Source organism: Leucoraja erinacea, chromosome 5, assembly GCF_028641065.1.
Source record: "Leucoraja erinacea ecotype New England chromosome 5, Leri_hhj_1, whole genome shotgun sequence".
Classification (NCBI taxonomy): Eukaryota; Metazoa; Chordata; class Chondrichthyes; order Rajiformes; family Rajidae; genus Leucoraja; species Leucoraja erinaceus.
In genome coordinates, this window is record NC_073381.1 from 14,187,275 (window position 1) to 14,203,057 (window position 15,783).

At 46.7% G+C, this 15,783-nt stretch overlaps 1 protein-coding gene across 1 annotated transcript in view; it reads left to right on the forward strand.

Moving 5' to 3' along the window:
- Positions 1 to 15,100, forward strand: part of lgsn (lengsin, lens protein with glutamine synthetase domain) — a 64,474-nt gene extending 49,374 nt beyond the window's left edge. Inside the window, exons 2-4 of the mRNA XM_055635047.1 lie at positions 7,776 to 8,514; positions 11,225 to 11,397; positions 13,025 to 15,100. Coding sequence (XP_055491022.1) covers positions 7,863 to 8,514; positions 11,225 to 11,397; positions 13,025 to 14,170 — 1,971 coding nt within the window. The 5' untranslated portion in view covers positions 7,776 to 7,862 and the 3' untranslated portion in view covers positions 14,171 to 15,100. The remainder of the gene's footprint in view (positions 1 to 7,775; positions 8,515 to 11,224; positions 11,398 to 13,024) is intronic.
- Positions 15,101 to 15,783: the final 683 nt, after the last annotated feature.

Below are 15,783 nucleotides of genomic sequence, written 5' to 3' on the forward strand. Positions count from 1 at the left end.
AAGGGGGAAATCCTTTAAAACTGAGATGAGAAGAATTTTTTTCACACAGAGAGTGGTGAATCTCTGGAACTCTCTGCCACAAAGGGTAGTTGAGGCCAGTTCATTGGCTATATTTAAGAGGGAGTTAGATGTGGCCCTTGTGGCTAAGGGGATCAGAGGGTATGGAGGGAAGGCAGGTACGGGATACTGAGTTGGATGATCAGCCATGATCATATTGAATGGCGGTGCAGGCTTGAAGGGCTGAATGGCCTACTCCTGCACCTAATTTCTATGTTTCTATATTTCGCTTGGGTAGTTTACACCCCAGCGGTATGAACATTGACTTCTCCAATTTCAGGTAGTCCTTGTTTTCTCCTTCCTTGCCCTCCCCTTCCCAGACCTCTGACAGCCCACTGTCTCCACGTCTTCCTTTGTTCTTCCCCCTGCCCCCACCCCCACATCAGTCTGAAGAAGGGTCTCGACCCGAAATGTCACCTATTCCTTCGCTCCATAGATGCTGCCTCACCCGCTGATTTTCTCCAGCATTTTTGCCTACCTACCAAATATTTAAGATATGTTTCCAGCTTAATGTTACATGATCTTTTTGATTCCTCGTGAAGCCCATCCCTCCTTTTACTACCTGCTTAAGATTTATATGCCATAAACATAGAGACATAAAAATTAGGTGCAGGAGTAGGCCATTCGGCCCTTCGAGTCTGCACCGCCATTCAATACGATCATAAAAAACCTTTGGGATTCCTTTCTGTTAGTTATCAACGAGAGATGATAATGCAGCTTTGATGTTGGCCTATTTAGAGAGGGGAACATTTCATCTGTGGTTACATTTCCTGCTGTGGCTGACAAGGCCTAAGCTTGACAGACAGACCCAGCTTCCACAGGTGAAGTCTCTGTTCGTTGGATTGGGGACTGTGTTGTTGTTGCTGCTGATCTGTATGTGGCGTTGGCACCTGGCCTCCAGGTTCCTGAACCGTATGCTGCCATATTGCTTCAAACCCACCTGGAGGTCCTTTCTTCACCTCCCCTGATCTTTATCAGCCGCTTCCCATTTGTCAGTCTCAATGTTAATGTTTGTCATATCTCTTTTAATCATATCCTTGCCGCGAAGCTTCGGATTTTCTTCTTGGCCTCCGTGCATTGGTGACCCCCCCATAGCACATTTTTGGGGATGTGTCCACTTTCCATGCTGTGTGCATGTGCATGTGCAAGCCAGCGGAGAAGCTTCTGCTTGAGGATCACAGGGATCATAGGCATGTTGATCAGGGATAGGACAGATTAATTGGTGATTTTGTCCTGCCAAGAAACTCCCAGGATGTGATGAAGACATCCAAAATAAAAATTATTCAGATTTCCGTTGTTGATGTGGGTAAGTCATCCAAGCTTCTCTACTGTACAGCAATGTGCTCAAGACACGCACTTTGTAGACAGTTATCTTGGTCTTGATTGTGAGTTTCCTGTTCTTCCATGTCCGCTTGATTTGCCTCCCAAAGTTGGTTACTGCCTTTCCTAAATATGCAAGTTGATTTCCTCATCCAGAGAGGCTATTAGTCACTGTAGATCCTAGGTAGGTGAATTTGTTGCCAGTTTCCAGCGACATTTAGGGTGATTTCAGGGGGGAATGGAGTGATCTGACCCATGACAACAATCTTCTTAATGCTAATTGTTAGTCGCAAGCATGAGGCAGTCTAGCCATCAGCCCCTGAAGTCCTTCTTTCATTGGGGCGATGAGTTAACTTTTTATGTTAACTATTAACTTATTTTGATACCTTCTTATTTTCTCTCTGAACTTTTATTGTAGGGGTTTGGTTTCCCTTTACTCCACTTCGGGCCCAACTGCCCGAGTTATTCTCTCCCTTGTCGGAGGGTCAAACGGCCACCACTCCACTCGAGCGGTTCCCAAGAGAGAGAATACAACAAAAGGGATTCCCCTGGGTTCTAGACCTCGGAATTATGGTGGGATATGATAAAAGGTTGACTCGACCAGAGTGTGCTGATGAGAGAAAACAGAAACCAAGATGGACTCAAAGCAAGTCTAAAATTTACAGGCTTTATTAAACAATGAGAAATCGAATCTCACCAACACTACAAAATACGTGGCTAAACTTATGCTTTAAACTAAGACTATGGAAGGAAAACTATCGGGCACGTCGTAAAACTTATTTTACACAATTTTACTTGCAAGTACACTCCTTTCCCCTTCTTCTCAACCTCTATCCTATTTCAGGAACTTCACCGGGTCACTGGGGTACTTACAGCTAGATTGATGCAGGGTCACGAGCCGTCCAGCAGAGCAGAAAGAGAGACAGTTCTGGCTTGACTCCTGCTTTTTATACCCGAGTTTCTCCCTTGAAACCCCCCAGGTGGTCCTCTGGACAAAAGGGTCTTTTGATGATTCCCAGTTTCGATCTGGCATGAACAATAGGCTTCCGATGATAAGGGGTTTGCTGATGTCATGATCTCTCAGCCTGATCGTTATCCCATCGCCTAGATGGGCTCCCATTGTCCCGATGGATGGGTCATCCATGATGGTGATGGTGCTTGTTGCTGGCCTGTTTACGACCGTCTGCTGAGGCTTGGTACCTTCCTTTGTGTTTCCAAGATAATCTTGTTATCTCCGTCTCAGCTTTTCCTGCTCATACCATTCGCATATGCCCAGGCCCACAGACAGGTTCGAAACTGGTTCTTCCTTTGTGGATTGGGGTTTTTTCCCGTTGCAGCCAGCAAATCTGGTTTAAAAATGTCCATGTCCTTATCTGAGTTCTTCCATAATTTTGGAGGATTTGCCCCAATAACTTACATTATATTCAGCCATGTTCTCACGTATCATTAGCATGACGTGAATCATACATCCAGTTTTTTTTGCATTACGTTACTCTCTATCTCTTTGTTTATTCAGGAATCTCTAGCATTGATTACACTACCACATAAAAAAAATCCTTGACTACTTTATTTCCTGATAAACCATGTTCATTTTAAAGCTGCCAATGGCGGGTATATGAAGGAAACCATAATGGAACAAGACTAAGTAGTTAGCTCTTAGAAAGACACATATCGGATAGGCAAAACGAACTTCAGTACTGCTGGACTTGGTTGTGAGCCACTCATTAAAGGAGAAAGAGGTAGACAAAAGTGCTGGAGAAACTCAGCGGTTGAGGCAGCATCTATGGAGCGAAGGAAATAGACAACGTTTCGGGCCGAAACCCTTCTTCAGCAAGGAGAAGGAGAGCAAGCAATGAAAAGAAGGGGTGGATCTCAACCGTGGAAAACATATGTCCGATGTGGGAAACTACGTAAGCGTTTTTTTTTAAGATTAAACCTTAACTGATTTGTTGTTGAGGGAACAGAGGTTATTCAGTTTGAAATAAACACAAAGCAACTTGACTCTTCAACCAGTTATATTTTCCGTGCTCACAATTGAACCAACATGTGAGCTTGTATTGTGGGGCTGTGGTGAAAGGGACAGGGATTCAGGCAGTTTCCACTCTGGCTTCCAGGACTAGTCAGCTGGATTAGCTGCTGCATTTGTTGTAAAGGCAGCGGATACTTTGGGAGGAACCAATCATCACACTGCCAACCAGACAAACAAAAAGTCACTGATAAAACAAATCACAGAATTTTCTCTCTGCTCACCATTGTCCAGCTGACTATAAATATGCACCTGATGACAGCTATTTGTTCAATATTTTGCTCAATTAAGATTATGTTGCATGGTCACTTGAATGGAGAAGCTGCAAGATACATATGAAGAGGCTCTCACTGTGACAGTAAGCCCAAGAGCGATTAGCCTTATTGCATCAATGCTATCCTAGTTGAAGCAAAGGGTTGGAGGGGATGAGGGAGTAGTTTTCTAAGGTTTTGACGTCTGTGATGTATGTTGTATTCATTGGGTTTAAACTGAGTTGGGGAGGTTGGAATCTGCCTCTAGATCTTACCCCCCCCTTTATTTAAAGTGATAATTGTCTAAGAGTCCGTTCGCACTATTCCTGTGTTATCCCACTTTCTCATTCATTACCCAACACACCGGGTGCAATTTACAGAGGCCAATTAACTTACAAACCCACATGATTTTGAGATGTGGGAGGAAACTCACGTGGTCTCAAGGAGAAAGAACAAACTCCACACAAGGCCAGAATCGAACCTGGGTCTCTGTTGCTGAGACAACAGCTATACCAGCTGTGGCACTGTGCCACTCTTGAGAGAAAGCTCGAAAAAGAAGGAGAGTTAGAAGGGAAGACTGATAGAATGTAACGATGTTATTGGGAGTGGGTCAGATGGAGCATAAAAACCTGCATCCATCAGTTGGACCAAAAAGCAATTTGTCCGCTGATCGCTTGAATGTAATTGATTTAATGTTGATCTTTTGTTCCAGTTGAGAATTTGAATTTTGTTTTGGATCAACTCGATTTTCCTTCTGCTTACTGAGATTGTGTTTCAGGTCAAGAAGAACATGAAGCATTCACATTCCAAAATCCAGGCACTTCTTAATGACAGACTTAATAGGAATTCTCTGGAATGAAAATTGAAGTCCTGGAGAGTGCAGTAACAAACAGAGTACTTTTTAATAATCAATCATAGAGCTATTTTTATTCTCCAGCTTTGTGACTCCTCAAGACTGCGAGTGAGAAAAGAAATCTAAATTGTTTTCAAATTGATAGCCTTGTTGGTAACCATTGGTAACCTGCACCCTTTCTTTGTGTGTAATGAATGGAACTGCACTGCAATGTTTTTGCCATTTGGCATCTCGAGTTTAAGCTTCTCATCCCACATCTCCACAACTATCTCTTCTACCTTCACAATCATGACTATACCTGTCAGAACCCCTGCCTTATCCAATCTGTTGCTGAAAACCATCTCCATACAATTACTACCTCTAGCCTCTACTTTTCCATAGCACTCACGACAGCCTTGTACCCTATATAAACTGGATGTTATCCAAATAATTGCTGTCTATATTCGGCTAGTGTAGCTGGGGCAGAGTAGTGGAGCTGGGATATGTTGGCCGAAGTGGGCGCGTTGTTTCCACTTGTAGCACTTTAATTATTCCACCTTGTTTTGAATCATAATGCCTGCAACTCCGTGATCTATTTGCAGTGGCGTAGGGTGGGTTTTGAGCGCCCGGGGCAGTTTAAAGTTTTGCGCCTCCTCATTAGCGGGGGGGGGGGGGGGGGGGGGGGGGGGGGGGGGGGGGGGGGGGGGGGGGGGGTTTTTGGTCTCTTCCTTCGGGGGATGCGACTTCTTTTTGTGCGACTATCCCCCCGTCTCAGCCTGCGCTGAGGCCTAATGGCGTAGCTGGCGGCCTCGGGCTGGGACAGCGGCAGCGGCGCGACCAGAACTCGGAGCGGGGACAGCGGCAGCGGCCGCCCGGCATCAGAGCTGGGACGGCGGCAGTGGCTGGGGGCGGCGGCAGCGGCTGGGACGGCATATAACGGCGGCGGCGGCGGCGGCTGGGACGGCGGCAGCAGCAGCGACAGCAGCGGCCTGGCCACGGAGCTGGGACAGCGGCAGCGGCCGCCCCGGCATCAGAGCTGGGACGGCGGCTGGGGCGGCGGCAGCGGCAGTTTTTGGGCGGCGGCAGCGGCTGGGGAGAGCGGCCTGGCCACGGAGCTGGGGCGGCGACAGCGGCGGCCCGGCCCGCGCTGTTTTTTATACTCACAGCTCCAGGTAACCCCTCCTCGCTCCAACGGCTCCCCGGGCCTCTTAATTTTATTTAAAAAAATTATCCAACAATTTTTTTGCGCCCCCTAAAAATTTAGCGCCCGGGGCAACCGCCCCACTGGCCCCCCCCCACGCTACGCCACTGTCTATTTGCAAGGAGGAAAGAAGGATTAATTTATATTCCTTTTCTCCAGAGATGCTACCTGACCTGCTCATTCCAGCCTTTTGTGACCCTATATCATCGTCTATATCTCCTGTTTCCCTTTCCCCTGACTCTCAGTCTGAAGAAGGGTCTCGACCCTAAACGGCACCCATTCCTTCTATCCAGAAATGTCGCTGGACCCATCGAGTTGCTCCAGATTTTTGGGTCTATCTTTGATTTAAACCAGCATCTGCAGTCCCCTCCGACACGTTACTCATATAATCCTTTTCATGACCTCAGATTGTGTCAACTAGCTTTAAAAACAATGAAGCTTTAAAAATCAATGAATTAGTGAAGCACGAGATGTAGCAGTGAATTGCGCGCACCTAACTCCAGAAAGCAACACTGATAATGCCCAGATGGTGTCAGTTGAGGAATAAGTAACATGCAGGACTATTGGTTTGCCTTCAAACCATACACTTAAGTAATAGTTACATGTGGAATCCTGGATTGTGGCAACGATTAGATATAAACTGACTCCTGAGCCTCGGGCTAAATGAGAAATAAATATTATCCAACGATACCTTTACACAACCTACTGTTTGCACATGACAGGCTGTGGCCCATTATGTTGTTAAATATGTCATTATTTATTGGATTATTTATAATAAACCTCCAGCATACTCAAAAATGGAACTGTACTTTCCAGTAATCACTTTAGAATCTTATTTGTGACTGTTGTACTGGGATTGTAAAATTACAACCACAGAGAAATATTGCAAAAAAAAACATTCAGTCAAAGATAAATCCCAGAGTCTTGTCAAAACTTTAAGATGCTGAAAACACTCAACATGTCAGGCAACATCTGTGGAGAGAGAAACAGAATCAACATTTAAAATCAAGGGCAACTGGAAAAATTAGAAAACTATTGTTTTAAGTTGCAGAGGGGGAAAACTAGGACAATGAGTTCTGCCAGAATGAGATGGTGGAGGGAACAAAGAGAATGTCAGTGATGGACAGAGAGCAAGTCTGGGTAATTCAAAACACAAAGTGCTGGACAAACTCAGCAGGTCAGGCAGCATGTCAGGAGTCAAGAGTGGGGAATTATCAGTGAAGCAATGGATAACGGAACAATTAATTTCTTACTTACAGCAGCATATCAGACCTGTAAACACTAGACATCTATTAGAAACCAACTGACTCCCATAGCCAAAAACACAAACACAAACATCGCAAAATAAACCCCACAAACCACCTCATCCACTTTATCCGCTGTTCCAGGTATGGACCAAGCGCAGGCTCGGCGATCGTTTCCGCTGAACACCTATGTTCAGTCCTCCTAAACCTACCTGATCTTCAGATTGCTCAACACTTTTAATTCCCCCTTCCATTCCCACACTGACCTTTCTGTCCTGGGCCTCCTCCATTGTCAGAGTGAGGCCCAGCCCAAATTGGAGGAACAGCACCTCATATTTCACTTTGGTATCTTACACCCCAGAGTATGAACATTGACTTCTCTAACTTCAAGTAACCATTGCTACCAGCTCCAGTAACTTCTCCGACCAACTCAAGCACCTTGACATAGATTGATTGAGATTGCAGTTCATGGTTTTATAAGCAAGTAAAAGTGATAAAGCTCTACAGAACACAATGCAGAATCAGACTTTTCATCCATCGGGTATCTGTAAACATCCTGTCAAATTAGTCTCAATCCTCTGCCTCTTCCCAACAGACCTTTTCACAATTGCCATTGAAATATATTTCTCAGACAAAGCATAACGTATTGGTATGTTATATTGTAAAATCAGGAAAAGTCTTGGTATTCTGACTTATCACAGATTGGTTTCAAAATCATTTCAGATAAACAAATCATTCAATTTATGCTTTGAATTGTTGCACCTCTCTGCTCAGTAAAAACATTTTAATTGCATGTCCGTCTCAGTTCACCTATTGATAACCAACTGTATTGTCTTACTGATAGGTAGCAACTGATGTTACAGATGAAGTTGATGGCAGTGGGATATCCTACACTGGGCGGAGGAGGGGAGTTAGGGTCAGTGGGAAATATATGCCGCCACTTGACTGGGAGAGAGTAGTAACAAAACATACCGCAAGCTCTTCAGGACATTCCTACCTTCACAGGCCAGGCCTCTCAATTGTCACAGCGGCGTCCCCTGCCACGCCAGCCCAGCCCATGCTGGCTCAGGAGCAAGTGGGAGATAGAAAGCAGGAAGGAAGCTGTCAAAAGGAAGAAGAAAAGTCCGAAGAAGAATGGGAAACAGGCAGTGCAAACGAGGAGGCAAAGAGTCACCGCATTATTGTTTCAAAGACAGGAATTTCAAAAGACACAATAGAAGAACTGAAAGCCCTTCTGAAGGAGAGTCCTTTAGTTACCAGTCGGCAGAAAGCAAACGATAAATTGAATTCGCCCCAGAGGTTAGCAACGAAGGACTGGGATGGGAAATCCAGAGAGGCAGCTGGTAAACTATCCACTAACTCAAAAGCATATCCTGGCATCCCTGAAGCGCCGAGTGCTCCGAGACCAAGTGAGCTGTCCATCAAAGACAAGCCATCAAATCATGCTGTGGAAACTCCACAGATCCAGACACAAGAGAAAGCCAACATCAAACCCTCAGCCTTGATATCATCAGCTTTACATGGTCGCACTGATAGCGGACCGGCATCAAGACATGACCCAGCCTCGAGTTCAAATGTTTTTGGTTAGTACTTCATTGGCTGACAATCCAATAACCATGTACGAGTACAATGCACATTGTAGATGGAGGGGCAATTGATTGAACAATTCATTTGAATGGGATCATTAACAGAGTGAAATGGTTCAAGGGCCCTTCACTGGAGTATCATCAAACAATAGAAACAAAGAACTGCAGATGCAGGTTTATACCAAAGATAGACTCAAAGCACTGGAGTAACTGGAGTAAACCATACACTTAACATAGAAACATAGAAAATAGGTGCAGGAGTAGGCCCTTTGGCCCTTCGAGCCTGCACCGCCATTCAATATGATCATGGCTGATCATTAGTAATAGTTACATGTGGAATCCTGGATCGTGGCAAAGATTTAGATATCAGAGACTGTTCTTTGGGAGTGGTGACCAAACGTGACAGGTTTTACAGAAGCACCTTAAAGGAGGAAGAGAGATGGTTAGGAATTTCAGGCATAGGACCTTGGCAACTGAAGCGCTATGAAATATTGTTGGATTTATGTAATTCATTAGAATTAGAGATCTCAGAGTTGGAGAGGGAATGTCATAGAGGTTGGAAAGAGAGAGTCCATAGGGGGCATAGGTGCTAAAAATCATTGGCCCTAGTCTGCATTTACAGGCGATGACAAATTACTTTGAGCTAAAGTATTCAATCTCGGGAAATGCACCTGAAGCAGGGTTACTTAAAAAAGACAAGTAATGAGGAAATTACCTACTTAGGCTTCTTAATGTTTAGTCATTTTGAGCCCATACTTGAATGTTGTCTAATTCTCGCTACATACAAATGAAGACTGTTTCATATGTCGGAGAGTTCCAAATGAAATTGAATAATGAGCAGTCATTAGCTGATGATGGAAGGTAGGTTATTGATAAACAGCTGAAGATAGTTGGGCTTGAGACTTGCCCTGAGGACCTCCTGTTCTGTGGCGAAAGTGATTAATCAACAAAATAGGACCCCCAACCTTAAATAGGTGATCTTTTATTTTTTAATTATGACCTCTTGTTTTAGATTTTCCCACAAAAGATACTCTCCATATCCACCCTGTCAAGACCCTTCCGCGTTTCAACTAAGCCATGTCTCACCCTTCTAACTTCCAGACAAGGAGCCTGTTGGACATTTCCTCAAGAGACAAACTGTCCATCACCGCTGAACTGCTTTAATTGCACTGATATCCTTACTTAAACAAGGAGACAATTTCTGTCCTCATATGTGGTCTTACCAATATCTATACATAACTAAAACTTTGATCTTGTTATCTTCCGGTTTGGCGGTCTTTCTATTTCCACAAAAATAGTATGCGATAACACTATGATTATTGGCCAGTTCACTCACCGTTCTCCTGTGCTGCAAGTCTACCAAGTTTAGTTCTGATCAGTTGAATGTCGTAAAAGTTAGCGGGTTTTAAAAATCTTAAATAACGTGCTTGCACAGATCGATCTCTTCTCCTGCCAGTCAGCGGCGCGCGGATTAGTCTCTTCCTGTCACTCCTTGACATGGTCCGCCCTTTCCTGTGCCATCGCGTCTTTAGTGCAGCTGAGGATGGCTGGCGGAGGTTTCCATCCGGACTTTCGGAAGGACCCGAAGCAGCCCAGCCCCAAGCAGCAGCCCAGCCCCAAGCAGCAGCCCAGCGTCAAGCAGCCCAATGTCGGAGACGTTGCCCAGCCCAGTGTAGGAGACCCAGCCCAGCCCGGAGACGGAGACCCAGCCCAGCCTGGAGTCGGAGATGTCGCCAAGCGGAAAGCGGACGAGATGTCACCCGCTGTGAGTCCCCATCGCACCGCCAATTCCAGCCACTACCCCTCTGGCCCACCTCGTTGGCTTCTCTTCCCCGTCTTTTCTCCAAGCTCACTCTCCCCCACAACTCCTCGTCTCCCCCCACAACCCCCCGCCCACACACCCTCCCTCCACAAGCCCAACCTCCCACACACATCTCGCCCACACACCCCGCCGCCCACAACCCCCTGCCCCCACAACCCTCCCGCTCTCACACCCACCCCCCACACACACCCCTCGTCCCAACAACGGGCGAGTGGTGGAATATGGGTTGCGTTGGGGGACCAGGCCTCCCGTGTGACTGAGACGCAACGGGTTCCACTTAGTCTAGTGTTATATAACAAGAGAATATCTTTCCATGTCTTCCATTCAATAAGTAGTAGCTTTGTTAGCTTTCCTAATCACTGACTGTGCCTGCATACTAGCCTTTTGTGAATCACACAATGAGACCCTCAGATCCTTTTGTCTCCTAGTGATCTGCAATCCCATACTATTTAGATACCTACTTCTAGATAGACACAAAAAGCTGGAGTAACTCAGCAGGACAGGCAGCATCTCTGGAGAGAAGGAATCGCCCATTCCTTCTCTCCTCCATTCCTTCTGTCCCACTGAGTTACTCCAGCTTTTTGTGTCCATCTTCGGTTTAAACCAGCATCTGCAGTTCCTTCTTACACAGATACCTGTTTCAGTTTTGCTTCTCGTGCCAGCATGGGCTGTAAAGCAAATTATGTTATGCTGAAAACAGACTATGTTATGCTGAGGCTATTAGAAGCATTACACAAAGTTCTTTAAATGTCTATTATTTCATATTGAAAAGTCAGGGCCTGTAAAGAGTGATGTCCCCTTAAGTACTGCAATGCATCACGAATGCCCAAAGGATCTTCACATTACCCAAGTATGGATATCATTTGGATTTTTATCCTTTTTCAGGAAGCATCGAAGAAAGTGTTCTGACCACCAGTTCAACTCCTTCACAGATAGGCTTTACGATTGAGCAAGTGAAACAGCGGATCACAAGAGAAGATATACGGTTCATTCGCTTTGAAGCAAGTGATCTTAATGGAATTTCAAGATCAAAGACAATACCAGCTCGATTTTTTCAGGTACGATGTTTTATTTGCCATTGAATGGATTTTAGGGTAGCACGGTGGTGCAGTTGGAGAGTTGCTGCATTACAGCACAAGAAACCCAGGTTCGGTCCTGACTATGGGTGCTATCATTGTGAGCAATTTTGGGCACCAGATCTGAGGAAGGATGAGTTGGCTCTGGAGAGAAGTTTACAAGAAGGATCCCAGGAATGAGTGAGTTAACATATGATGAGCGTTTGATGGCACTAGGCCTGTACTTGGTGGAGTTTAGATGAATGAGGGGGGACCTTCTTCTTCTTTCGTGTGGCGTGCACAGCCTAAAGTTGTAGGACAACTTGTTCTATTTGATCTTCTGTTTGTGCACGTCGAGTTGATTGCATTAGTCGAAACAGGGCGGACCATGTGAAGGTTGCAATCTTCCACCCCGGGGGGACCTCATTGAAACGTACTGAATAGTGAAAGGCTTGGTCAGAGTGGATGTGGAGAGGATTTTCCCACTAGTGGGAGAGTCTAGGACTAGTTATAGCCTCAGAATTAAAGGATGTTCCTTTAGGAAGGAGATGAGGAGGAATTTCTTTAGTCGCAGGGTGGTGAATCTGTGGAATTCTTTGCCACAGAAGGTTGTGGAGACCTAGTCAATGGATATTTTTAAAGTTGAGATAGATAGATTCTTGATTAGTACGGGTGTCAGGGGTTATGGGGAGAAGGCAGGAGCATGGGGTTAGGAGGGAGATGATTGAATGGCGGAGCAGACTTGATGGGCCGAATGGCCTAATTCTGCTCCTATCACAGAGACAAGAAAGCTGTGAAAAAGTTACAATTAATTGATTCAACAATGGGTTTGTTCGGTGTTGTAAATGCAATGGAAAAATCAAAGATTAATTTCACATGGCGTTTGAAACATTTGTTCAGAAGGGCTTCTGAGGGCTTTAATGGGTTTTCCGCTGATCACGTGGGCAACTGATGGCTGGAATATGGGACCAAGAAGTACAATAAAAATGGCAGTGCAGGTTCGAAGGGCCGAATGGCCTACTCCTGCATCTATTTTCTATGCTTTCTATCACATGACCTATAAGTAGAGTTTGTACATTCTCCTTGTGACCTCGTGGGTTTTCTCCGGGTGCTCTGGTTTACTCCCAGTCCAAAGACATATAGGAACAACAGTTAATTGGCTTCTGTAATTGGCTTCTGTAAATTGTCCCTAGTGTACATGTGACAATAAACTAAACTGAACTGCGATAGTGCTCGTGTAAGTGTTGATCACTGCTTGGCACGGACTCGGTGGGATGAAGGGCCTGTTTCCACGCTGTATCTCTAAAGTAAAATTTAAAGATTCTAGTTTAATAAAGATTCTATCTATCTATCTAAAGACATTGAAATACTGAATGAAGAAATCAACTCTCAGTCAAATATGAGCTAAAACTGCTGTGTCATTTTCATATTACACTGATGGAATGCTCCTATTTAAGTGACAAGTGTAAACGGTGGTTTAACTTTGTGTTGGATCAACACAATTAACAATTTAACTTTGTGCTAAACTGGCAACATAAAGACACATACTGATTACAAACGTTAAATGTTTTGGAATTATGAATGAGAATCATGAAGATTAACATAGTCAAACTCTGTGCTTCGTCCGCAGGAGAAAGTGCTCCATGGGGTACCCATGCCCAGAAGTTACCTGGAGCTGATTTTGAGCCCAAAGGAAGATGCAGCAGATCATCCCGGTTGCAATGGTGAAGACATCCTCTTGATGCCCGACATTTCTACCTTCAGGGTGCTCCCGTGGGTGGAGAAGACTGCGAGTGTGATTTGCGATTGGTGCTCGGCCACAGGTTGTCCCCTGCCCACTTCCCCCAGGCAGGTGGCCAAGGTGCAGCTGCGCCATCTTAGCGCCCTTGGCCTCGCCTTGCGTTCCTCCTTCACCTACCAGTTCTGCCTCGACAACTTCGCCCAGGCGTTGAATCCTCCGGCAGCTCTCCCGGCCGCCACCCTCCTCAACAACCACCACCAGAGTTTCGCGCAGGAGTTGATGGAGGGGATGTACGGCGCTGGGGTGGACGTGGAGAGCTTCTCCTCATCGCGGTGGCCTGGGCAAATGGAGGTGGCGCTGCGGGCCGAGTCGGGGCTGGGCGCGGCGGACAACGCCTTCGCCTTCAGGACGGGGCTGAAGGAGCTGGCAAGGAAACACCAGCACAACGCCAGCTTCTTCTCACCCCTGAGCTACGGCAACCTGGGCACTCTCTCCCACAGCCTGTGGGAGGCGGGCGGCAGGTGCAACCTCTTCGGCCGGGCCGGGGAAGATGGCGATGGCGAGGGGCTGTCGGGCAAGGCCAGGGCATGGCAGGCCGGCCTGTTGCTCCACGCCGCCGCCCTCAGCTGCCTGGCGGTGCTGGGCGACGCCTGCCACCAGCGGTACAGCCCGGGGAAAGGACAAGGGACCACCCGCGGCTCCGACCACACCAGCTGGGCCTTCAACGGAGATGGAAGAAGAGGAGCCCGCCTGGAGAACCGGCTGGGCTCGGCGGCCGCCAACCCCTACCTTGTGCTCGCCGCCACCGTGGCGGCCGGGTTGGACGGGTTGACCGAGGACGGAGCACAGGCGGCGAAGGTCTGCACCATCCCAGAGCGGCTGGAGGATGCTCTCGATGCACTGGAGAGCGACCGCTGCATCCAGAGGGCACTGGGGGAAGCCTTCACCCAACACTTCATAGCTGTCAAACGCCACGAACTGGCGACACAGGCACCAGATGGTGAGGCCGACAAGTACTTGGAGTATTTCATCTAGCAAAACATTTACAAACGGCAGAGATTATTCATTCCATGTGCAACAGACCATTTACAGGATGTGTCATATAATGTGAAACACATTGTATCACATCCAGATTGCAGGCTGCATATAAATATTTCAAAGGTCAGTAAGCCCTCATTTTTCACGGATCTCTATAGAAACATAGAAAATAGGTGCAGGGGTAGGCTATTCGGCCCTTCGGGCCAGCGCAGACATTCAATATGATTATGGATCATCCAAAATCAGTACCCTGTTCCTGCTTTCTCCCCATATAGCACCCAAATTTAATATGATCATGGCTGATCATTCAAAATCATTTCCCTGTTCCTGCGTTCTCCCCATATCCCTTGATTCTGATACCCCTAAGTGCTATATTTAACTCTCCCTTGAATACATCTTTATAACAGATCTTGGTTATAATGGACTGATCTACCTTCAATGCCAGGCTGGGCTGCCGACGCCACCCTGGGCCCGTGTCACCTATCCGGCCGCAACTGCCATCGTGCCTTTTCGGTCACCCTGGCCACGTCTGCTGCCACCGCCACTCAGGTTGCACCTGCCACATGCACCCCTTGCCTGAACTCTGGCCGTGACCGATGACTCCGCTGATCCGCGTCTCTCCCCAAGTTGCCAGAAGGTTGGGGCTGGCAACTCAACTGGATTCCAGGCAGAAAGTCTGAAGAAAGGTCTCGACCCAACTCTTCTATCTTCTATCAGAAGTTAAGTCCTCGTATTCTCAGTTGGCATACTGATTAAGTAAATGTGATGTACAAATAATTTCATGCGATATCTGAGAACTTGGCTTACTTGAGAAATAAATCTTTCTTCTGATTCTGTGTATGGGTAATTTGACATGATGCAATCTTTTAATGAAAATTGATGTTAAAGAAATTGGGAGGGGAACATTATCTATTATAATATAAAACTCTGATCTTGGATGTTTCCGTATTTATTTATTTGTTTACTTGTTTGTTAGTTTGCTTGTCTCTTTTTCTTTGATTCACATCTCCTCAAAACCAGACGCGTAAACGGTGAATTTTTTACATATTCCGGTAGAGATTTACCTCATGATCTCGTAAATCATCTCATCTGAAAAATTGATTAATTATTTCCCGAGCTTTTTCCAAAAATTGTTCACCAATCTGAGATATTTTTTGCCGTTAATGAGCTGAAGCGAGTTGATGACGTCACAATGGCTCTGCTCCTCGCAGCCACCAGCGCAGAGTTTTCAACGCACAGCCTGCTGGCCACTATTTTCCACGAGCTGCGAGTTACATAACCCCCCTCCCCAACTCGCAGTAGACCGTCCTCAGATTGATCCCTCGAGTCTCTGCCGCCCGCTCGCCGTTGGCCCCGCAGCCCGCTCGCCATGAGTCCAGCAGCCCGTTCCCATGTGGGTCCAGCAGCCCGCTTGCCGTGGGCCCAGCACCCCACTCCTCGCACTCGGCCGGCTGACACGCGGGTGGGTCGGCTTCCCCCGAGCGGCCAGCCCTACGCTGCTTTTGACCGTCCTCAGATCGCGCCCACCCGTGGCCTCCCTCAGATCTCCCCTGCCCGCTCGCTCCGCCTCGCCAGCCCGGCTCCCCTCCTCCTCCCCCCCCTCCTCCTCT